The sequence below is a fragment of the Ips typographus genome, unplaced genomic scaffold (assembly GCF_016097725.1).
Source record: "Ips typographus isolate SLU unplaced genomic scaffold, UJ_Ityp_2.0 IpsContig87, whole genome shotgun sequence".
NCBI lineage: Eukaryota > Metazoa > Arthropoda > Insecta > Coleoptera > Curculionidae > Ips > Ips typographus.
Genome location: NW_028098582.1, coordinates 176,642 through 202,182, shown reverse-complemented (window position 1 = coordinate 202,182; position 25,541 = coordinate 176,642). Strand labels below are relative to the sequence as shown.

General features: G+C 42.1%; 2 protein-coding genes across 2 annotated transcripts; both read left to right on the top strand.

The window, feature by feature from the left end:
- Nucleotides 1-512: 512 nt before the first annotated feature.
- On the top strand, nucleotides 513-1,396 carry LOC145739976 (uncharacterized). The gene is made up of 2 exons (XM_081995299.1): nucleotides 513-532; nucleotides 574-1,396. The coding sequence occupies exons 1-2, from the start codon at nucleotides 513-515 to the stop codon at nucleotides 1,394-1,396; spliced, it is 843 nt and encodes a 280-aa protein (XP_081851425.1).
- A 9,991-nt stretch (nucleotides 1,397-11,387) lies between these two features.
- LOC145739986 (uncharacterized) lies at nucleotides 11,388-13,063 on the top strand. Its single transcript, XM_081995309.1, has 2 exons — nucleotides 11,388-11,590; nucleotides 11,655-13,063. Exons 1-2 carry the CDS (start codon nucleotides 11,388-11,390, stop codon nucleotides 11,851-11,853), a joined length of 402 nt encoding a protein of 133 aa, XP_081851435.1. The 3' UTR covers nucleotides 11,854-13,063.
- Nucleotides 13,064-25,541: the final 12,478 nt, after the last annotated feature.

The window sequence follows — 25,541 nt, the reverse complement described above, 5'->3', positions numbered from 1 at the left end:
AGGGCCGTTATCTACCCGTGAGTTAGACAGCACTATTTACAAAATATGTAAGCTAGTGCAGATTGAAAGGTTTTCGGAAGAAATTCGTTGCTTACAGAATTCTCAAGTTGTGCCTAAAAATAGCCGAATTCTTTCTCTTAATCCGTTCATTGATGAACAAGGATTACTACGAGTAGGCGGACGATTAATAAATTCTAATCTTAATTTTGAAAGGAAACATGCTATTATTTTACCATCTAAACATGCATTTGTTCAGTTGTTAATCAATCACTATCATCGGAAATTCCTACATGCAGGTCCGTCATTCATTCTAAATCAAATTCGGGACAAATTTTGGATTATTACCGGAAGAAACGAAGTTCGAAAGGTGTTAAGGAAATGCGTTATTTGTTTCCGAATAAAACCGTCAAGCCCCAATCAACTAATGGGAGCATTACCAAAACCTCGAGTCGTACCATCTCGACCCTTTTCTTATTGCGGCATTGATTATGCTGGCCCTTATTGTCTGAAAGATGGTAAAACACGGAATCGGGTAACTATTAAGGCATATATTTGCGTTTTTATTTGCTTCAGTACCCGCGCTGTTCATGCCGAACTTGTAACGGACTTAAGCTCTGAAGCATTTCTTAATGCCTTCAAACGATTTGTCTCGAGACGCGGTTTATGTCAGCATATTTTTAGTGACAATGCAACCAATTTTGTGGGTGCTAACCGTGAATTACTTAGACTTTGCCAGGTTGTGCGAGATTGCGTCTCTAATAAATACTCTAACTACTTTTCTGATCATCGAATTAATTGGCATTTTATACCGGCGCGATCACCTCACCATGGAGGTATTTGGGAGTCTGCGGTGCGTTCGTTTAAATATCACTTGAAACGTGTCATTGGGGATAATCATTTAAATTTTGAACAATTTTATACGCTTCTTACACAAGTTGAAGCCATCCTAAACTCTCGACCTATCCTACCCCTATCCAATGACCCTACTGATATTGATGCACTCACTCCTGGGCACTTCTTAATCGGCGAGAGTCTAGTCGCTGTACCCCAATCCCACGACAGTGACATTCCAACCAACCGATTACGTCAGTACAAACAACTGCAAAAGTTAGCGCAACGATTTTGGAGTCTTTGGAGTAAAGACTACCTCAACACATTACAGCAGAGAGCCAAGTGGAAGACTCGACAAGAGAACATCAAGATCGGAACTCTCGTACTACTCAAGGAAGAAAATGAACCTCCCTTGCATTGGCCTATGGGTCGCATAGTGGCTGTTCACCCCGGAGCTGATAAATTAGTGCGTGTAGTGTCAGTGCGCACGAAGAAAGGTGTTCTGTCACGCGCGATTACGAAAATATGTCCGTTGCCGATAACGGACAATGGCAGTGACTATTAATGTTTTCTTAAGAATTTGTTCTCTTAATTTTAAATAAGGACATGTTGTTCGAACTGTTGAAATATCTTTGTATTTCAAGGCCGGCGGCATGTTGTAAACATTGTAAATATTCAAACCCTTAAGGAGAGTAGCGCCCTAGAATTTTACCCCCACCAAGAGATGCCTAAAGTTGGACTTTAATAACTGGCAACGCTGCATCTCTCTCTCTCGTACGAAGCCGTCGCCGTGCCGACACGTTACCATTTTAATTCCCGAATATAATCGTTTAATTAGCTAAAAAAGTTCGTTTCATTAAAATAATCGAATCATACAGTCCACTACAAACGAGAAGTATAAATCCAACATTTTGTTTGGGGTTTGCCAGATTCTCTCTTGTGACAATGGTAGTCAGTTTACTAGGAAGGAGTTTAAAGATCTCATGACTAAGTATAATGTCCAGAAAATTTAGTATAACGCTAAATATCATGCACAAGTGAACCATACTGAAAAAGTCAACCAAGTGATAATCACCGCAATAGGATCGTACATTCATGAAAATCACAGGGATTGGGATAAATCTATTTTCCAAGTTGCCCAGGCTATTAGACTGGCTAAACATGAAATTACTGGTTTCTCTCCTGCATTTTTAAACTTTGGCAGGAATATACTTGTTGATGGTTCATTTTATGGTTTAATCAGTGATAATACTGACAATAAAGTGGAAATTTCTGATAAAGTGCATAACCCCAATACAGTTCAGGAATTACCTAACATCTATGAAGAAGTTCGGAAACGACTTCATAAATCTTACATTCAAAGTAAACAACGTTATGATTTTCGAAAGAGAGATGTTAAGTATCATGTTGGAAATCAGGTCTGGAAGAAAAATTATGTTTTATCTAAAGCAGTAGACGGTTTTGCTGCCAAGTTGGCACCTAGGTACATTCCTTGTACTATTTCTAATGTCCTCTCTAATTTGGTATACCGTTTGGTTGACAGGGATGGAAATAATTTGGGAGATTGGCATGTATCTGACATTAAACCGGATGTGACTTTAAGTGACGAGCATTCTGAGGCTCATTCATCTGACTCCTGATTATTGAGATTTAGTTTTTGTTTTTTTTTTGTTAGGATTGACTCTAACTTTGGATGCAATTCCGTTGGTTTAATAGGTGTACACGATTTGAGTCGGTCGTATGTTTTTCTAATTGATTGAATCCATAATGAACAAGTTTGTGTTTTCTTGTTTTGGTGATAATGACATTTGTTACCTAACACCTTTTTCAATAAGTCATTATTAAGGGACAGTGGCGGGTACTTATATACTCAATTGTTTAATTGAAAGATTCTGTGGATACCGTATTACCCAGAATACCTTCAAATGGTATGCTGACGCCCATCACATTTGTTTTCTTGATTTTGGTGGTTTACCGTCCTTTGGTTTGCTTTTCATTAGGTCAGTTTCGAGGGGCACTTTCACTTAAAAATTAAACAAGTTTAATTTTTTTTGGTTATTTAGGGGAGTGTGTTACGTACGAAATAGTTTTCGTCCGTAACTCGTTTAGTTTGTATTTTTAATGTCCGTGGGCCTAGTTGCACTAGTAGACCGATTCCGATCGCTTAATAGCTCCATTTGCACTTTGTGCAAATTTTGTTGTAAATGTGGGTGCGTGACCTGATAAGTTATCAGGTGCCGTATTCACGTGATTAGTTTTCGATTTTTGTTGGGGAAGCGTCGGTTTGTGGTCGTGTTTCTTTGTGTCAGGTGTCAGGTGGCCTATTTAATCACCCCACTTTGTGACATCGGTCCTTTTACCACTACAGCACCCGAACTGCCGACATCTGACCTAGGTTCTGAGCGTGGTGGCACGTGTGTGACTTAAAATTTTTAAATCCTTGATCATCTGGCCGAATCACAGGCAAATTGGTTTTACTGTTGGTTCTTTTAAATTATTTTGTATCGGCCCAATTTTTCAACACAGTATTGTGTTCGGCCCTACCAGGGATCTAAGGGCTTCCCGACCAGAGATCTAAGGGCTTTTCGACCAGAGATCTAAGGGCTTTCCGACCAGAGATCTAAGGGCTTTCCGACCAGAGATCTGAGGGTTTTCTGACCAGAGATCTAAGGGTTTTCCCGACCAAAGAACTTTCCAATCGGGGATTGAATAAACCTAACCTGGACTGCTCCGTCCAGAGTTTACCGGACCAACCCACGTGTTGGAAAATCCGACCAGCAGCCACAGAGTTTTAAAAGGTCAGAGCCTCCGTCAGAGTTGAGCCACCAGTTAAAAACTGGTAAGGACAGTTTGGCACTGGGAAAACTTTTCCTGTTTTTTAATTTTAAAATTTAGATTCAATTTTGTTTTTTTTTATTTTTTCTATGAATTCAGTCAGTAATTTGGTTCTCGGCAACCTTGTAATTTTTGCAAATTGTAAATATTGTGGTTGTTTTTTTTTGTAATATACGCGTGTACATATACAACTAACGGTTCGTTTGATTTCCTACAGTAGATCCAAGAGTGTTCATTTATAAAGAGCTAGTGATTATCTCATGCAATTAATCCACGACCTTGAGCAATCTAATTGAAATATGTTGGAATCTCATTAACGTGAGGTTTTATCATAACAGTATAACAGATGCTGCGGCGGAAAAAGTTGAATATTGATACAGACATTTTACATCAATTAGGTCTAGAGTTTGACGTAGAATTCAAATATCGGATAAAAAGTTGGTGAATGTATTTAAAAAAACACAAGTTTGGTTTGTTACTCAAATTTGGAACACCCTGTATAAAAACAGTTTAAGAGTAAAGTAGACCTAAATATTTATAGTTTGGTATGTAACGTTTTTTTCTAAAGTCAAAATTAAGGAAGTTAAGGGGATGGTCAAAATTCAATCAATCACCCTGTACATTGTAGTGCATACTCTCTAAATCTTGCTATTGCTGACTCTTGTTCACAGGCAGATGTGAGAAATTGCGTTGGGATCGTACAGTAAGGTAAAATTCGGGAGCTATTACCGACTAATCATCAAAAAAGCCTGCTTGCAATGTGTGAAACACGGTGGGTTCAAAAGTATGAAGCTGTTATGAGATTTAAGGAAGTTTAGCGATTGTGAATGCTCTCGAAGAACTCCAATCTAGCCACAATAAAGAAACATCGCAAAAGCTCTCCAAATGCTCAACACACTTCGATCTTCGAATCTTGTTATGTGCCTAGTGTTTCTCCAAAAAGTCATGAACTATACATTGTCGCTATCAAAACAACTACAAGCAGTTAACATCGACCTCATAACAGCATTGTAACGAAGTTACTAATTTTTCGCTGATTAAATCTGAATACGCGTGACCTTCACTGCTGGGTGCTAGACCGAGGCCGTCGTGGCGTCGATTTTATCGGGACCGTCCGGTGCCGTTCGAAATGGTTCGGTGGGCGCTGAGAGTGGGTACCGCCACTAACAGCCCCCACCGTGGGATTTGTGTATAAAAGAAGGCCCCGAGCCGGAAAATAGGGATTCTTCGATCAGCAAAGATCGAAATCAGCCTGCTAAGCCGATCCGTGCCGACCGTTATCTCTTATCTCCGCGAACTTGTAAGTAAAAAATAGACACATACCGACCGTCCGGTATTTGTTCCGTTTGCTGTTTAAACCCGTACCGTTAACTGTAGTTAATATAATAAACTGTAAATTGGGGCATATTCAGTATCTTTCAGGGGATTTTCGTTTGGGGCATTTCCTATAGCTTTCCGGGGTTTTCTGTTTGAGGGTGTTTTTGATAAGACGGCGCCGGCTACAGTTACTAATTTTGGTGAAAACAGTTAGGTAATCCTTCTGGTCCTGTTCCTGTTTGTTGAACACCGGGGAAACGGTGTAGCAAGCGGGAACGGTGATTCCTGTGACTCGTTTGCTTAGCTCCGGGGAAACGGAGCAGTAAACGGGTTTGGGAATACTGGAGGGATTAGCGGCTGTGTGACTGGCAACGTCACGAGACTTAAAACCTCTGTTGCACGCTTGGGGAAACAGTGTGCAACCGAGGCTCTATTTGTCGAACCCCGGGGAATCGGGGAGAGGCACCTAGAGGTTAGGTCGAGTGGCGTGAACACCGCTGGTCACGTAATTGGGCCTCTTTGGGTTTTTTTGGAATAAATTCCGGCGCCGAGTAGTCAGTTTTACATAACCGTACCGTACCGCCGTACTTTTACCGTGTCTTAATCTACCGTAGTCAGGCTAATCAGTAGTGAAGGGTCCGTAGGTAGTTTTCATTATCGTTACACGCTTTCCCCGTACCACCGTATAAGGTAATTTCCGTTTCATTGGGTATTCGTTACCGTGAGTATTTACTGTAAGTATTGAGAGCCGTAATACAGTGCAATTAGTGAAAACAGTTGTTTTAATTTTGTTTTCTTCCCGAACCCTTTGGAACTTTTCTCCAGCTGTCTAAAGGCTACCCAGGTACCGCAAAGTGGACCTTCAGCCACTATAAATAACGAAGGTGGCGCCCGAGGCAACGTAACCGAAGAAAACCGCGAGAAAAGCGCTACAAATTTGGCGCCCGAGCAGGGACCGATTTTTTTTTTCCCCTTTATTATAGACTGTTTTCTTTTGCCGGTTTTCTTTAGCTGAAAAGAGATGGACGAGGAAGGCTACAGCGGAGACAGGGCCGCTGGTGGAGTGACCGAGGGTCGAGACAGCGACAACATGGAGTTGTCAGTAGTACCGGGACCGACTGACGTGAGGGTGAGTTGGATTTACGGGTTGAAAAAGGAAGAGTTGCAGGGTCAACTCAGTAAGTTTTGCCTGGATGTGACTGGGACCGTGGAAATGTTGCGTAGACGACTGGTGCGTTACATGCGTGAGGGTGTGGCAACACCGTCCCCACACTTGCAACAGTTTGCGTTTCCTGCAGTACCGGTTGTTGGGTTTCCAAACCACCCACTGTCACCGCCAACCACTACCGCCGTAACGTCGACGACCACCCGGTATTTTACGACTGTTACAGGTACTTCTGTGGTGACAACGCCTCCTGTCACTATGACAGGCTTGCCAGCCGTCACGTTTGCCCTGCCGCCGACCGTTCACTCACCGCCCGCCGTTTCTGGATCCCCGTTTACCACCGTACCGCCGCCGACTGCCCATGTGCAAGTACACAACTGGAAAGTGTACTTTGATGGCCGAAACGACCCCGTTGCATTTGTGGAGCGTGTCCAAGAGCTCTGTGACGCTCAAGGCATTTCCATGGACGTTTTATTGCCACGTATGCCTGATTTGTTACAGGGTGAGGCCGCTTTGTGGTTCCGTAACAACAGAGGAAGTTGGCGATCCTGGGGGCAGTTTCTGGCTGATTTTCGCAGCTTCTACTTCCCCATAAATTATGCCGAAGATTTGGAGCTGGAAATCAGTCGGCGACGTCAGCGACCGAATGAATCGGCTGGTGCGTATATAACTGAGCTGCAGACGTTAATCCGCCGTCATGGGGGAATTAGCCCGGAAGAAGAGCTGAGGTGGCTCTATCGTAATTTGTTGCCGGAGTACCGACAACAAATCCGTCGGGGCGATTTTTCGGATCGCACCAGCTTTGCCCGATCGGTTCGAGAAACCGAACTATTGTTCAAGGAGCTGCACTCACCGCCGCCGCCGATAATTCCCGCCTCCATACCGTCGTCACGGCCTTTCTCAGGGCCCCGAAATTTTGCTAACACCCGTCAATTTACAGAAAATCAAGGAAACCGGACAATTAGGCCAACGACAGTGCCGCCAGCTAGACCATCCACTGGGACCGAAGAACGAGCCGGACCAAGCCAACAGGCTACGGATAACGGCCCTCAATGCTGGAACTGCGGTCAAAAAGGCCATTACCGTTCGGCCTGCAGAAACCAGGCAAGGCTGTTTTGCTCCCGTTGTGGCAAGGCCGGTGTATTGAGCCGGGATTGCACCTGCCAGGCGGGAAACTAGATCGGTGTTGCATTGCAGCAAGGTCCGTCCAGCACCGTCAAACCGAAACCTTGCCTGTCCGTACAAAGGAAGATTGCCGTCCGCACCTGCCTGTTACAATCTTAGAAAAACCGTTTAGGGCATTAATAGATACCGGAGCAGCTCATTCTTTCATAGGTGACGCCGTTAGGGAGTTGTGTGTTGCTAAACGTTCGCAACAGATCACCCCGCACACCAGTTCCGCTCAAGTCGCTAGTGGAGGCGTGGTCAAGATCACCGAAGCTTTCCGGCTTACCGTCTCTATTAATGATCTTAGTTTGCAGGCAGATCTCAGCTATTTGCCAAATCTCACTTCCGACGTTGTGTTTGGCATGGATTTGTTAAAACAACATGCTTTTCAGATTGATCTAAGCACCAGTCAGGTTACCGTAGTACCGCTGCCTCTTCCATGCAGTCCGTTGGGTCTTACCGCACCGCCGAAACTGTTGTTAACCGCCGATGAAGAGGACCGACTTCAGAACTTTTTGGCCGCCGAACTGCCCGGTTTTGAGTCAATAGAGGGCACAACACCGCTGATTTACCATCACATTAACTTGACACAAAGCGACCCCATAAAACAGAGATACCACCCCCGCAATCCGAAAATGCAGGAAGTGATCAACACAGAGGTTGATCGGATGCTGGAAGAGGGCGTTATTGAGCCTTCCATGAGCCCTTGGAGCTCACCGGTGGTGATTGTCAAGAAAAAGGATGGTAAGCACCGGTTCTGTATCGATTTTCAGAAAGTGAACTCTGTGTCTCGTCCGGATGCGTACCCGTTGCCGTTTATCAACGCAATACTAGACAAGCTGCGCAGAGCCAGATACATTTCTAGTATAGACTTGAAACAGGGTTATTGGCAAGTACCGTTGACGGAAGAAAGTAAACCGATTACCGCGTTTACCGTACCGGGTAGAGGCCTGTTCCAGTTCCGAGTAATGCCGTTTGGTCTTCATTCCGCCCCCGCCACCTTTCAGCGCCTAATGGACCGTGTGATCGGGCCTGAGTTAGAGCCGTACTGTTTCGCCTATTTAGATGATATAATAGTACTGGGCGAGACATTTAACGAGCATTTACACTTTTTAAAACAGGTGTTTGACCGTCTACGAGCCGCCAACCTGAAACTGAATCCAGAGAAGTGTCAATTCGGGCGCCGGTCGCTCCGATATTTGGGTCACTTTGTCACATCCGAGGGAATCCGCACTGACCCGGAAAAGGTCTCGGCAATACTCAGTTTACCGCCGCCGACTAACGTGAGGGGCGTCCGAAGATTTCTGGGAATTGCATCGTGGTACCGCCGTTTTGTGGAAAATTTCTCACAATTAGCCGCCCCGTTGAACCACCTGTTAAAGAAAAACGTACGCTGGCAGTGGCAGGAAGAACAGCAGGCTGCATTTGAACAGTTAAAAATCCGGCTTACAGAGGCTCCCGTATTAACATGTCCTGACTTTACCAAGCCGTTTATTTTACAGACTGACGCCTCCGACGCTGGGTTAGGGGCAGCTCTAATTCAGCATGACACCGATGGTGACCATGTCATAGCGTACGCCAGCCGTAGTCTGTCCGCCGCCGAAAAGAAGTACTCCGTGACTGAAAAAGAGTGTCTGGCCATAGTTTGGGGCACCGAAAAGATGAGACCGTACTTAGAGGGCTACCGGTTTACCGTAGTGACTGACCACCAGTCGCTCCGCTGGTTACACTCCTTAAAGAGCCCGTCCGGCCGTTTGGCTCGATGGAGTGTGTATTTGCAACAGTTTGACTTCGAAATTAAATACCGTAAGGGAATACTTAATAAGGTAGCCGATGCTTTGTCTAGGAGTCCGGTAGGCAAGCCTGAAGACGATGTGGACCCCGTTTCCGCTCTCGAAGACTTCGTACCTTGTCCTTGGTACAGTTCGAAGAAAACCGCCGTGGAAAAGAACCCCGAAGCTTTTCCGGATTTTTGTGTGCGCAATGGCCGTCTCTATCGACATTTCTGGGACATGACCGACTTGACTGAGAACGAAATGGCCGATCCATGGAAGGTTTGCGTGCCTAAAGATGCTCGAAGAGCTGTACTGGATGAAAACCACTCTCAACCGACCGCCGGCCATCAGGGCATAGCCAAGACAATAGCCCGCATTGCCCGCCGCTATTATTGGCCAGGGATGTTCCGAGATACCGCTCGGTTCGTCCGGAATTGCTCTGTTTGTCAGCGATTTAAGGGTGAATCCCAGAAACCGCCTGGAAAGATGCAACCGTCCCGCAACTGTCAACCGTGGGAAACCGTTAGCACTGACCTAGTGGGGCCGTTACCGAGGTCCTCTAAGGGTAACTCTTATTTGGTTGTGTTTCAGGATAGGTTTACAAAGTGGGTCCAGTGCAAAGCCATCCGCAAAGCTACCGCCAAGGCCGTCAGTCAAGCTTTACACGAGGAAGTCTTAATGCGCTTTGGGTGTCCGAAAACCGTAATTTCCGACAACGGGACCCAGTTTACTGGTAAACTGTTCCGTGGTTTACTGAAGGAAATGGGAATAAACCACCGTCTGACTCCGCCGTACACACCGCAAGCAAACCCGGTAGAGCGTACAAATAAAACTTTGAAAACTATGGTGGCTTCCTTTTGTGAGGAAAACCACAGAAAGTGGGATGTTTATCTTACAGATTTGGTTTTCGCCGTGAACACGTCCCGGCATGAGTCTACAGGGTTTACTCCGGCTTTTCTGAACTTTGGCCGAGAGTTGGAGCCGCCCGCTGCATTGTCCCGTCCGCCCGTCACCGACCTTACAAACGACTGCCCGCCCGTCACCGAACTTACAAACGACCGCCCGCCCGCCGAAACCGACTACCAAGGCTATACCGAACATCTCCGAAGGCTTGCTGAAGTTTATGAGTTGGTCCGAGTTAATCTGGGCCGAGCTTTCTCCGCTCAGAGCCGTAACTACAATTTGCGCCGACGAGAATGGAGATGTAAAGTTGGGGACCGAGTTATGAAACGGGAAAATCCGTTGTCATCCGCCGACAAGGGTTTTGCTGCAAAGTTAGCCCCGAAGTTTTCCGGACCGTACTTGGTAAAACGAGTTGTGTCACCGGTGGTGTACGACTTAAGGGATGAGAACGGAAAATGGTACCGCCGTATACATATCAAGGACTTAAAACCATTAAGTTCTGCGGAGGTGATGTATTAATGTACCGTAGAGTTCCGGGGGTTGTAATTGGGGTTGTGCCGTTTTTTTTTGTACCGTTTAGGGATTATGTGGGCAGGTAATGTGCCGAAACACCCGTACCTTACGACTATGTTTACAGAGAATGACTCCGCCGCCGGCAAAGCGCCCCTGCTTCGAGCAGTTTCCCCACCTTCGGGATTGGCCAGCGGAACTGCTCGAGTTCCTCGGCGATTTAGGGGAGCCGGACAACCGTGTGTTTTCCCCGCCAACGCGACCGTCACCGCCGACCGAACCGTCACCTCCGCCGCCGTCGACCGACCTGTTTGATCCGCCGACGCCGCCGCCGTCTGTGCCGTCCCCGTTTTCCTCCGTCCCGGACGCCGCCGCTGCCCTGTCTGTCCCCGATGCCGCCCTTATTGTCTCCGATTCCGCCCTCGCCACCGCCGCCGCCGACATGGAGGTTGATACCCGTCACCCTGCCGCCCCCAACACCCGGCCTGTCGGCGGCCGAAATCTTGCTGGCACGGTATGGCGGTCGGGCGCCGCGCGACGGGGAGGCTTGGCCGGACCGCCAGGTGGCGGACTTCGCCGTGGTGTACCCAGACCCGAAGGACTGGCCACCCGGTCTTGTGGCGGCGTTGGGGGGAAGGTTTTCGGCGTCCAGCGGGCGCCGCCGTGTCTTGCTGACCAGCTCCACTGGGACGCGGGTGCGCGTGGCGCTGCCTAGGCGGTCGCAGGCACCGCCGTAGGGCACCGGAAAAAAAAAACAGTTGGTAACACCGTAAAAAAGTAGAAAGGGGGTAACAAATATTGTGGGGGTAGATAGTGTTGTCTGTTCGTTCTGTTTCGGGGGTCCTGTACCGACACTTATTCTTTTTTTTTCTATATTAGCCGACATGAGCGACAGTGACGCATCGTCCGATGTATTAGTGGTGGTCCCAACGGGGGGTGACCCCTTCTATCGGGAGGTGGACCGCCACGCACCGTCGCCGCCGCCGCCGAGCCGACCTGAGACCCCAGTGGCAATCCGACGCCTCCGAGAGGAGACAAGGTGGATGGAGGACCATCGGGTGACGGTGCACCCCGACTCATGCTGGAGGTGCGGTCACCGGGGGCACTACCGGACGGAGTGCCAGCTGTCACCGCTGCTTTTTTGCTCACAGTGTGGGAGGCTGGGTGTCACCACCCGTCGGTGCTGCCCACAGCCGCTGCCGCCTCCGCCGCCACCGCGACCTTCGCGCTCCCGCAGGTCGCCCGCCGATCCGTCTCCCGTCCGCCGCCGATCGTCGTCCCGGGGTTGCCCACGGTGTGGGTGCACCGAGAGGCGCCACCGCTTGGTGGATTAGTTTTAGTTTAGGTTAAGCTAGGTTAAGTGTTAGTTAACTAACGTTAGAGTTTCTTTTTTTTTTAGCTTTTTTTCGCAATAATAAAAAAAAAAATATTGTGTTGGGGAAATATATATTTTTTTTTTTTCCGTAAGAAGGGGGGGTGTGTAACGAAGTTACTAATTTTTCGCTGATTAAATCTGAATACGCGTGACCTTCACTGCTGGGTGCTAGACCGAGGCCGTCGTGGCGTCGATTTTATCGGGACCGTCCGGTGCCGTTCGAAATGGTTCGGTGGGCGCTGAGAGTGGGTACCGCCACTAACAGCCCCCACCGTGGGATTTGTGTATAAAAGAAGGCCCCGAGCCGGAAAATAGGGATTCTTCGATCAGCAAAGATCGAAATCAGCCTGCTAAGCCGATCCGTGCCGACCGTTATCTCTTATCTCCGCGAACTTGTAAGTAAAAAATAGACACATACCGACCGTCCGGTATTTGTTCCGTTTGCTGTTTAAACCCGTACCGTTAACTGTAGTTAATATAATAAACTGTAAATTGGGGCATATTCAGTATCTTTCAGGGGATTTTCGTTTGGGGCATTTCCTATAGCTTTCCGGGGTTTTCTGTTTGAGGGTGTTTTTGATAAGACGGCGCCGGCTACAGTTACTAATTTTGGTGAAAACAGTTAGGTAATCCTTCTGGTCCTGTTCCTGTTTGTTGAACACCGGGGAAACGGTGTAGCAAGCGGGAACGGTGATTCCTGTGACTCGTTTGCTTAGCTCCGGGGAAACGGAGCAGTAAACGGGTTTGGGAATACTGGAGGGATTAGCGGCTGTGTGACTGGCAACGTCACGAGACTTAAAACCTCTGTTGCACGCTTGGGGAAACAGTGTGCAACCGAGGCTCTATTTGTCGAACCCCGGGGAATCGGGGAGAGGCACCTAGAGGTTAGGTCGAGTGGCGTGAACACCGCTGGTCACGTAATTGGGCCTCTTTGGGTTTTTTTGGAATAAATTCCGGCGCCGAGTAGTCAGTTTTACATAACCGTACCGTACCGCCGTACTTTTACCGTGTCTTAATCTACCGTAGTCAGGCTAATCAGTAGTGAAGGGTCCGTAGGTAGTTTTCATTATCGTTACACGCTTTCCCCGTACCACCGTATAAGGTAATTTCCGTTTCATTGGGTATTCGTTACCGTGAGTATTTACTGTAAGTATTGAGAGCCGTAATACAGTGCAATTAGTGAAAACAGTTGTTTTAATTTTGTTTTCTTCCCGAACCCTTTGGAACTTTTCTCCAGCTGTCTAAAGGCTACCCAGGTACCGCAAAGTGGACCTTCAGCCACTATAAATAACGAAGGTGGCGCCCGAGGCAACGTAACCGAAGAAAACCGCGAGAAAAGCGCTACAGCATTCAGCCACGTGGATGATGTTATTAATGCTTTGCCACTTTTGAGAAATAAAGTTGACGAAGAGTACTTTCCCTTCATCTGTATGAAGACGCAAAGGTGGTATACTGCAAATGCCACGTATCGTTGGAAGACAAATAATAATATAAAATATAAAATATATTCTTCGGATATATGCACGTACTACAGAATAAATTTATTCACCCCATTTCTAGAGCACACAATTCAACAATTAATAGAGAGATTTGCGAAACACCCTAAAGTAGTGAAAATGGTGAGGTTTTGTTTTTTGTTCATCAATCCCAATCCTCTGACCGGTTTCGCCGTATTACGGCTCATCAGAGAGACTATAGGGCTTGATTACCAAAGAACAAAACCTTCAATCCAGTATAGTCAACTGGATGCCAGAAATGAGAGTGTTGTGCAACATCTGTACTCAACTCTCTAAGTTAGAAAGTACAGATGGCGTTCCCAAATCTAGGAACAGCCCCATTAATGCCGCATCATTGGGTAAACACCGATGTTAAAGTGGACAATGAAATTATTGTTTAGTATATGATAAGTCGTTTTGCCAGTGGACAGATGACAGTGAAGATGTCAGTAGTCGGAAAATAAAAGTATGTAAGTTTTTTTTATAAGTTTTAACGTTCTCTTTTCATTAAAGTATTATTATAAAGTTGTGTTGTGTTATTCAATTCAATCACTGCCCATTGCGCAACAATCCTAATAAAATGAAAATATTCGAACGAACGAAACTCGATTAAGGTTACTTTGAAACATAAATGTATGTTTGTGAGAATTGGCGTTAGACCGAATTTTTCATTTTTTGATTACACCTCAGTCACACCCTGTATACTCGGATCCGTGACAACTTTTAAAAAGATTATTTAGGTCATCAGAAAGAGCAAGAAAATACCTCGTAATACACAGACAAATAATTAATAAAATCGAGTGAATCAATTTGAAGAAACAGCCGCTCAAAATGTTGCCGTCCCAATCTTTTTGACAAGCAGTTTATATAATTCATGCAAATTCTGTAGCCTATTTTTTCTACGACTAATTGAAATTATACCAATTTTTTATAATAGAGCAAATCGATGTATTTGGATCATGTCTATGTTTACAATGAAACATGTCATTGATAAGATGCAATGCAATGTTTGATGCCAACTGTCAGTATAAATGACTGAATAATATTTCACGATCAAAATTAACTATAATATATCAAAGACTTTATATCCGTTTATCTTTATTTTATTTACTTTATATCTCTTTTGAAAAAAGCTTCTAATTATTAAAACACACATAATTTACAGATGAAATGTTAAAGGTAACAAATGTAATTATTACCGGTTACTGGGTCAATATTTCACACTGGACAGACATGACTGAGTGCTCACAGACCTAAATTGACATACATCACATTTGAGTTTCAAAGTCCCAACCAATATCGGATCATGCCTCAAGTCATGTGAAAACAAAAACTTGATTGTTTTTATTTACTGAAGTTCTAATAACAAGTTGGAAAATAAATTGTACGTTTGATAGATATGAATGACTGATTGCTGGTCCTTGTTCACTCCCAATGTCAACTTCTGCACAGTTACTCAGTTCGCCATGCGTAGATTGACATTTAAAGGAATGATAATTTTTCTAATAGTTCACCATTTAGTCGGACATTAAATGAAAATAATTGGGCCAGATATTGTGGATAGAACAATGCTGCATATGATATAACACCAAATCGAAATAGCAAATAAAACTACACACAACCCGCGCCCCAATCTTTAGTTTATTAGTAAAATAAATAAGAATTTCAGCGTTCCCCTGTACGACTTTTTATGCATCTCGCTTCCCCGGGAGAATACCTGAAACAAAGAAAATAATATTACGACAAGAATATAAGAAATGTCAATGCGTTTCAACCGATGTTAGCTGAAGCTTGATCTTATATTGTAGCATAAAATCAGTATAATAATTCATTTTATATTGAATGGTAATCTAGCACCAAACTTTACAAACGTATGAAAATTATACGCAAAGTTGCGAAGAATTTATTTACCCTACACATCGGTACCAAAATATTCATATACGTAAATTAACGTATAATGTCAGAAAATTAGCGACTCTTAAAAAATTTGATTTTATGAAAAACACGTATTTGGCAGCGCTTGGGAAACCCCATCAGTTAAAAACAGCACAGCAAATTTATTGCATTTTTGGAGAATCTTACTGATTATAACAAAAATGTTAGTGGAACGATTCAACTTTCAAGTAAAATCGTTTCTACTTGCAAAAATTAAGGAAACCCACAGCATTGCACTTAAGGAAAGATAGAGTGCACATTCTGATCGTACTTTTTCTGTTAACCATTTAAAGATGCCACTTGCAATTTTCTTTGGACAAAACATTTTTAACCCTTTTATTCCTAACGTCCTACATATAGGCCAGTGATTTAAATTCCCCGCCGATTGTCAGTACGTCGTTATATGCTGCGTCTAATTGGCCTGTGATTTCTCCCATAATGCCTTCTACCCGCTTCGAAAGCGCCGTGCATTTTTGTTGTGTGTGTTAGTTGTTGTACATTATTATTCATGAGTTAAAATGACTCACTGTGACGTCAAGTTTGTAGGGTAAGTATTTAGAGTTTATTTATCAAGTTTGAAGCTTGTATTATGATAAACTGCTCGGAAAACGGTTGCAAATAAATGATGTTTTTGATCTTAACCTCAGTTTTGTTCGCCGGAACAAACTACAGACAGGCATATCCAGGCGTCCTTTATTTAGGACGTTAGGAAATTATGTTATTATAATAAATCGATTTTGAATTTTTAGGGGACTCACTCTAAATGAAGCGTTATCGCTTCTAGATGATGATGATAACGAAAACGCACAAAGCGAGATAGAAATTGTGATGCTTCCTCCAGATAATGCTTGTGGGAACATAACAGATGAAGATTCCGGAGATGAGGATCAATTTTCAATAGATAATTTCCCTGCAAGCCAACTACGAGCACCTGCCGAAATATTTCAAAGTCACGAACAATCAGCAGGTGAACGCGATCAGAGTGATTCGGATGAAGAAATGAATCTTTCGCTCGCCGAGTTCATAAAAAGAGCTCGCACACCTCAAACTCATATAGAGAAAATAAAAAAGAATACGGTTTTGTGGGCACCTGACGATTTCGACTCCAAAACCGATGAAGAATGGGAATGTGAAGATCTCAGTACCAAAGATTTGACACCTTCTCAAATTTTTAAAAAAATTTTTGACGACGAATTAGTCAACTTACTAGTTATCGAAACAAACAGGTAAGATATAATTTCAGAGTATTTGATTTTTTCTCCGCAAGAAATAAAGGCCTTTTTGGGAGCGCTTCTTTTGAGCAGTTACGTGCAAGTGCCAAGGCGACGTATGTTTTGGGAGCGGGAAAAAGATACACACAATGACTTAGTTTCTAATGCTATATCGAGAGACCGGTTCGAACTGATAATGAGTAATTTGCACTTTGCTGATAATAACCAGATCAACAATAACGATAAATTCGCCAAAGTTCGGCCTTTTTTTAGACATCTGAATCAGAAGTCTTTAGATCACGCTCCGCTGCAGAAATCGCATAGCATTGATGAAGCTATGGTTCCATATTATGGGCGTCACGGCTGTAAGCAATACATTCGTGGCAAGCCCATCAGGTATGGTTACAAACTGTGGATGGGATGTTCACGTTTAGGATATGTATATTGGTTTGAACCATACCAGGGTGCGTCGACTCACGTTGGGGATAAATATAAAGAATTAGGTGTCGGTGCTGGTGTAATACTAACTTATGCTGACCATATTCAGAGCAAATGGCCCGAAAAAGATGGATTTCACTTCTATTTTGATAACTTTTTCAATTCTGTAGATGTACTCATAAATTTGTCTGATAAGCGCATAAAGGGCAGTGGAACTATTAGAACCAATAGGCTGAATAATAATCCCTTTACCAAAATTGATCTAAGAAAGAGCAAAAGAGGCGACTATGAATGTCAAGTTTCTAAGGAACACAATTTAGTGGCTGTACAATGGAAGGACAACAACATAGTGACTATGTGCTCAAATGCAATTGGGGCTAAACCCGAGCAAAGTGTGAAACGGTACTCTCAAAAAGAAAAAAAAAGTATTCAAATTACCCAACCTTATGTCATAAAAAAGTACAATAGTAACATGGGAGGAGTTGACAGGTGTGACGAAAACATAAGCTTGTATCGAATATCCATTCGCGGTAAAAAATGGTATTTTCCATTGGTGTCACATGGGATTGACATGATGGTTCACAACGCGTGGAGAATACACAAGGATGACAAAGGAATGCTTGATCATCTAGCTTTCAAGCGTCAGATTGCAGTGGCATTACTCACTCAAAATAGAAAAAAGGCTACAAGTTCTACCGGCCGTCCTAGCCATAATGAAAATATTGCAATTCGATTTGATATGCTTGAGCACTATGTTGTACCTCAAGAAAAGCAGACCAAATGCCGGAACTGTCATACAAAAACAACTACACGGTGTCAAAAATGCGATGTTGGGGTCCATGTGAAATGTTTTGTGCAGTATCATAAAACCTGAAATGTTTATTACGTAATTTAAGTTACATATGTTACTTTCCTAACGTCCTAAATATAGGCCTAGCCCTTTAGGGCTTATGCGTTCATGTTTTAATGTCATTTTGCAATTACCTGATTCTTCTCCCCTTAATTAATAAAGATAATAACAAAAAAACGTGTTTGTTACGAAAAAAATTCTTTAGGCATATCTGGGTTAATAAAATTGATCATTTTAAAACAAAACCAAAAAAATGCCGAGTGCCGAGTTTAAATTAAAACAACTGATATCACATAACTTATAAAAAACAAAACTCAAAAATGGTGCACGAAAACGCTGTTATTCATCTAACAAAATCATTCTTATAGCCAATAGGATTATCCAAAAATTCAATAATATACAGGGTTTTCCAATTAATAAAAAAGCAAAGTTTGGTCTGTCACAATGTTATGAGATACCCTCTAACTACCCACATAGTTTACTTTGATTTAAATGTGGTTCCCTTAGATAAATCCCTACAATGTTCGTATTTACTATTTGTTGTTGTAAAATCAAGTAGAAACAATTTAAGGTTGAGTGCAAAATAAAACTAATCACTTTGTATAGGTGGAGCAATGAGAGAGTAGAGTTCATTGTCTCATTTATTTTGAGAAATACAAAAAAATGATAAATACAAGTTTTACAGAATATTTATATTTTTTATAGTTTCAAATTACTTTCGGGTATACAGGTTCATAAAGGCGTGACGGTGACAGATAAAACTTTAGATTTTTTTAAAACAAAACCTCGTTTTTAAAACATTTTTTGATTCTTCATAAAATTCTAAAATTCTTTTTTGTTAATAATGTCATATCTAAAACTAATGGATCATATAATTATTGACTGCATTGCCATTGTTTCTAAAAGCAGATTACTCATGTTTGGTACGAACGCTTTACAGGAACGACAAAAATTAGTTGTGCAAATCAACATGCAATAGATGCCCGACAGTGCGTTCATTGTTTAAAATTTATTTTGATTATTTCAGTTTAAAAAATTTCAACTTTTATCTATACAGCCTGTGCATAATTCGTTTTTCTGATAGGTTTTACGATACACTTCAACTTTTATTAATAATATTTATTAATATAAAAGGGTATATAACATACCCTTTTGTAGTTTACGATTTATGTTTTTTAATTTTTACTTTCGATTTTTGTGTTCTTTTCCTAAGCTTTCCTAGCTTACAACAAACCAAATATGCAGGTGTTGTCAAACATTGGATTTTCCAAATATATTATGTCAAATTAATAAGTTTATGTTTTGCTGTAAGTAACGTACAAAATTAGAACAAGATTTAAAATGTCTATTCTTGTTCAATTGAATTGTCAACGACATTTTTCAGGTTTTAGTTTAGTTAACAAAAAACGGAGGTAATAGTAAATTTAGAGCAACAATCTTGCGCAGAAGTAACCCTTCTGGAAGATTTTGAAGAATGCTCTTGGTACAAAGCTAAGAAAGCTGCCGTTGAAGCAAATCCTTCTGCTTTTCCTGATTATTGCGTGAAAGAAGGACGTTTATACCGACATTTCTGGGACCTGAATAATATGTCCGATACCGACTCTACTGATTCTTGGAAGTTATGTGTTCCGAAAGCCGCACGCCGTACCGTTTTAGAAGAGAATCATGATGCACCGACTGCTGGACATTTAGGAATAGCGAAAACAACCGTTAGAGTAGCCAAGCGATATTATTGGCCCGGCATGTTTAGGGAGATTGCCAAGTATATACGAAACTGTTCGTCATGTCAACGTTTCAAGAGTTCGCAACAAGCCGCTCCTGGATTTATGCAACCGTTCCGAAACAACCGCCCTTGGGAAACTGTCAGTACTGATTTAGTTGGTCCGTTACCGCGGTCCGCCAAAGGTAATAATTACCTGGTAGTCTTTCAGGATCGTTTTACCAAGTGGGTGCAATGTAGGGCCATTAGGAAAGCAACCGCGCGAGCAGTAAGTCAATCTTTCTACGAGGAAATCGTCACTCGTTTTGGCTGTCCAAACATAGTCATTTCTGATAATGGTACCCAGTTCACTAGTCATGTTTTCAAAGATTTGCTCTCAGATCTAGGGGTAACACATCGTTTTACACCTCCGTATACACCCCAGGCTAATCCTGTCGAAAGAACAAATAAAACTTTAAAAACCATGATTGCTCAATTTTGTGAAACCGACCACCGAAAATGGGATGTCCGTTTACCCGATTTGCTTTTTGCGATTAATACCGCCAAACATGATTCCACAGGCTTTTCCCCGGCTTTCTTAAATTTTGGTAGGGAGTTAGAGTCTCCAAAAGCTCTGTACCGTTTAAAACCGTCATCCGTTGCAACTTCTTCTTCCCCGACACATAGTGATCCACAACCGACTGATTTTTCCACTCATAATGAGCGCACTAAAGCTCTGTATGATATTCACGAGCTTGTCCGGTTTCACTTAGCATAAAGCTTTTTCCGTGCAAAGTAAATACTATAACCTGCGTCGTCGCCCATGGAAATGTCACGTGGGAGATAAAGTTTTCCGTCGTGAAGTAGTCTTATCGTCTGCTGAAAAAGGTTTCGCTGCCAAGTTGGCACCAAAATATTCCGGACCGTACACCGTTACTAAAGTTGTTTCTCCCGTTGTATATAATTTGAAAGACGTTTCTGGAAAAGTACTTCGACGAATCCACATTAGAGATCTGAAACATGCCGATGTAGTTTCCTGACAATGGGATATGGAGGATATGAAGACTAAGAAGAGGTTAGAGACAAATCGTAGTTTAGTGTTTGTGTTAGGATAAGTAGTGTAGGTTTAAGGTTTTAAAAAAAAATAAAACAAAGTTAAGTTTTATTTTTTTTTTGGTAAGAAAGGGGGAAATGTAACGAAGTTACTAATTTTTTTGTTAATATGTAGTATTAGATTAAAGAAAACAATGCGCAGCCTCACACGCTTAAGTTACAATGCGTCTTCGCGACAGAATGGTGAACGCACCGCCGCGATCGATAAAAGTTCAGCGCGCAGCCGCGGTAGCGTAAACGAAACAACATCGCGCCGTCGCGACTCGCGAGCTGGTAAACAGGTAATGCGCCGCGCGCTACATTGTTTAGTTCTTCCCGGACCACCGAAACCGACCGACGCTTCAGCCAGCTGAACGGTAAATTTTATTGTTCCTGGGGGCAAGCTTTGAAGGGGAAGGTATTTCGGAATCGTTTCCTTCGGACCGCCAGTACAGGATGTTATAACACTGCTGGTTAACTTCGAGGGCCACGACTCCGAAAACCTCTCGGTGATTTGAGTTGTTTCCTCTGGACTGCCAGTACCGGATGTTATAACACTGCTGGTCAACTCCGGAGGCTACAATCTCACTATCGCCTAGGTATTTCCGAACCGTTTCCTTCGGACCGCCGGTACTGGATGTTATAACACTGCCGGTTAACTTCGAAGGCCACGGCTCCGAAATCCTGTAACCAAACCTGAATTCACCCAGGTCTTTCCGAACTGATTTCTTCGGACTGTCAGCTCCGGCCGTTTTAACCCCCAACTGGTCAACTCCGAGAGCCGACCGTTTGAAAGCTGATACCGATTCTCTGACCCCGTCTGTACCCCCAGAGCACAGTTTTCGTACCGTCCGAAACCGTCATGCATACCGTAACCGTCTGTTTACCCTGGCTGGGAAAACCGTTTCGAAACCGTCTTAGTTCTCCGTACCGTTCCGCGTTCTGAACACTAGGTTGTGTTGTCCGTTTGTTTTCCGTTTCAAAGTTACCGTATTGATTTAGTTGGGATCTCCAGGTCCGACTGTACCGTTTATTAATTTGAACACGAGGCTGTGTTGTTCTCTGTTTGTTCATTTGTGCTAGCGTTTTTAAGTAAGGATATGAATGATTGTTAACTGTTATTTTTCCTGGTTAACACGACTTGTTTAGTTTTGCTAACAACCCTGTGTTTCCTTATTTTTGTCCCACTCCCTTCATCCATTAACAGATAAACGTGAACTCTGTCTTCGACTGTGTAAAAGCTCCCCAGGTATACGAAGCGAGTTCCTTAGTTACGCTTCTCCAAATAAAACTAAGGTGGCGCCCGAGTTTCGAAGCACCTACCCCTAGGTGTGGCAAAAACCGTACCAGGACCGGTACGTAAAGGCGGTTACAACCTTCTGTTACAAACAGCTACTCCGTGAAATTGTCTGGACTTAAATCCACCAAAATTAAACGATCTGGTTAAGGTAGCTTTGAATGAATTACAAGTAAAGAGGGATGCAAAATTGGTTTCCTCTCAGTCTCAATTGGGCGGTGCAATAGCAACCATCGGAGCATCCATCTTCGCATTATTGCGTGAACTAACTGATGAAAATCGAACTTGTACTAAGCAACTCAGCGACGCGGGACGGTTGTTAACAGACCTATTTCATACTCAATCAATATGTAGACGGGATCTTATTTTGACGTCAATCAATAAAGATCTAAAGGAAACTCTAGAACAGTCGTCAATCTCAGCGTGGCTGTTTGGAGATAACCGGGAAGAGAGGATAAAATCATCCAAAAACAAGTCAGCGGCGTAAAGAGGCGAAATGGTCAGAACTGGAAATTTGCAATATCAGGGAAGTGCTTGGAAATTTGTTAAAAATGGGTGCTATTAATAAGGTTTTACCTTGTAGTTGTCAGTTTATTTCTAACATTTTTCTCCGTGACAAACCGGATGGATCCAAAAGGAACCTAAAACAATTAAATGAATTTGTTTTTACCATCCACTTCAAACTAGAAAATTATAAAATAGTCTCGAAATTGATAAATCGGGACTGTTATTTAGCTTCACTCGATCTAAAAGACGCTTACTTTTTAGTATCGATACGTAAAAATCATAGGAAATAACTTAGATTCAAATTTCAAGGTACTATCTACGAATTCACATGTCTTCCTTTTGGGTTAAGCTGTGCACCTAGAACTTTTACAAAAATTTTGAAGCCAGTTTTAGCATTATTAAGAGGGAAAGGTTTTGTGTCAAACATATATTTAGATGATTTGTTGCTGATAGGAAATACAGCTCAAGATTGTCAGTTTAACGTTATAAAAACAGTAAATCTCTTACAAAAGTTGGGATTTATAATCAATTATCAGAAGAGTTGCCTTAATGCTTCACAAACTATTACTTATTTGGGATTCTATTGTGATTCAAGAGAATTAACCATTTCCCTCCCGGTAATGAAACAGTACAAGATATTGCAGGTACTGAAATCTATGGGAAGAAAGAAGAGTTGCAAAATCAGAGAGTTTGCCAGGTTCATTGGTTCTCTAATTTCTTGTTGTCCAGCTTGTAAAGGTAGTAAATGATAAGTGATACACCTTGTAACATAGTTAGTTGAAGTTGTAACAGTTCATTGACATGCATAGCTAAGTATTATTAATAATCGTATTGCATCAATCGGTTCGCTATTATAAGTATTTTATGTATACACAGCAACCTATATTATATTGTATGAGTAGGCATAATAGAGTACGATAAATATAAGCGATTTATTCAGCAAAGAGATATTGAATACAGGGAACTTGCCAGAGTATCATTTACTACCTTTACATGGCGATCCTGCTAATTTTTCGTGGACTTCTAATTAAATAGTAAAAAGTAAAAGTTAAAAGAAAAGTGTAGTGCCATTGGTTGTGTTTCGTAATGTATCCGATGCCGACAAATCTGCTTAGGAGCTGAGCGTGGTATAAATGTGAGCTAAGATGGGGCAAACCAAGTCAAAAGATACCAAGCAAGAAGTAACGGAAAATGGCGTAGTTAACTCCAATTTTATAGTACAAGAAGCTGAGTACAACATCACTAAAGACGTCAAAGTGATACTGTATCTTATTACTCGTTTCGTTTTAATGTTAGTTCGTTGGCACCGTCTTCGGCAAATATTTTTCAGTTTAGGCAAAACAATTTTCATAATGCGCGACGTCACTTTAGGGGCACAGGTCCACGTAATAATAGTTATAACCAGCATTTCGATAGGAGTTTCAATAGATATTCTAACAGTTACAATAGAAATTCTAATAATTTTGGAAACAATAGAGAACAATTTAGAGGCAGTAATAGAAGCAGAGGCGCATTTAATAGAGGTTTTAATCGTGGTAACACATCTGCTAGGTACTATAGAGGCTCTAGTCCTAATTTTGTTGGCTTTTCGGAGTCGGGAAACGGATTGGAGCACCAATCGAGCCAAGAAGCGACTCGGTTGGGCGATATGTAACCATATATAGTTTTAGTCTGACATTTTCAAATTTTGTGAAAGTTGAGTTAGAAATGACTGGTTCAGTTAGTACGCTACTAGTAGACACCGGAGCTGACATATCAATTTTTAAACGTTTATCAGTAAATCCTGATCAAATAGTTGATTTTTCTGGAGCCACTAGCATCAAAGGTATCACAGAAGACCTAACTAATTCATTAGGTGTTGCAAACACAAATATTTTTATCCAAGGGTGTACGTTACCTCACAAATTTCATATAGTTGATTTTAATGTTCCAATACCATGTGACGGAATATTGGGTAGAGATTTTTTAGTTGCTTACCAATCAATAATAGATTATTCTAACTGGAATATGACGGTACACTTAAAACACAAAAAGTTAACAATTCCAATTTTAAGCAGTCCTGAAAAGAATGTGTTCCATATTCCTTCTAGATGTGAAGTTATTAGAGAGATTGACGTTTTGAAACATTTGACACACGACGTTGTGGTGTTAAATAAAGAATTAAAGCCTGGTGTATACTTAGCTCGTAGTATAGTATCTCAAAAACATCCGCTTGTAAAAATCTTAAACACAACATTTGAAAATGTAATTGTAGACATGTCTAATCTTGAAACTATCAGTCTCGATAAATTTAACATTTACAACATAGAAACAGAAAATCAAGATAGACATGTTCAACTCTTAAAAGAACTTAATCAAGATGTCCCAGACTTTGTTAAAAAAGATCTGCTACAACTTTGCGAAGATTATTCAGACGTTTTTGGATTAGAAACAGATAAATTAACATTTAACAACTTTTACACACAAAAATTAAAAGTTATTGACAAAAAACCTATTTATATTAAAAATTATAGAGCTCCCAGAGCACTTAAAGATGAAACAAATCGACAAGTCGAAAAATTGTTACATAATAATATAATCGAACCATCTTGCTCAGCATACAATAGTCCGGTTCTATTGGTTCCTAAAAAATCGCAAACTGATCAGAAAGCGTGGAGATTATGTATTGACTTTAGAGCTGTAAATAAGGTACTTATAGGAGACAAGTTTCCGATTAATCGCATAGACGATATTTTAGATCAACTTGGTAGAGCAAAGTGGTTCTCAGTAGTCGATTTGTTATCAGGATTCCATCAGATACCTTTAGATGAAGAATCGCGAGATTTGACTTCATTTAGCAGCGATAAGGGTTCATATCGATTTACCAGATTGCCTTTTGGACTTTCAGTCAGTCCCAACAGTTTTCAAAGAATGATGTCTATTGCTTTTGCCGGAATAACTCCAGAAAAAGCTTTTTTATATATGGACGATTCAATAGTAATAGGCTGTTCAGAAAAACATCACTTGAATAATTTAAAAAGCGTTTTTGAAACTTGCAGAAAGTACAATTTGAAATTAAATCCCAAGAAATGCAATTTTTTTTAGAAAAGAGGTCACTTTTCTAGGTCATAAAATAACAGACAAAGGTATTTTGCCCAA

Coding starts and splice junctions, on each gene's coding strand:
- LOC145739986 (XM_081995309.1), top strand. CDS start 11,388: ATGAGCGACAGTGACGCATCGTCCGATGTATTAGTGGTGGTCCCAACG. Junction 11,591..11,654: donor CACCCCGACTCATGCTGGAG/GTGCGGTCACCG, acceptor TTTTGCTCACAG/TGTGGGAGGCTGGGTGTCAC.
- LOC145739976 (XM_081995299.1), top strand. CDS start 513: ATGGTAAAACACGGAATCGG. Junction 533..573: donor ATGGTAAAACACGGAATCGG/GTAACTATTAAG, acceptor TATTTGCTTCAG/TACCCGCGCTGTTCATGCCG.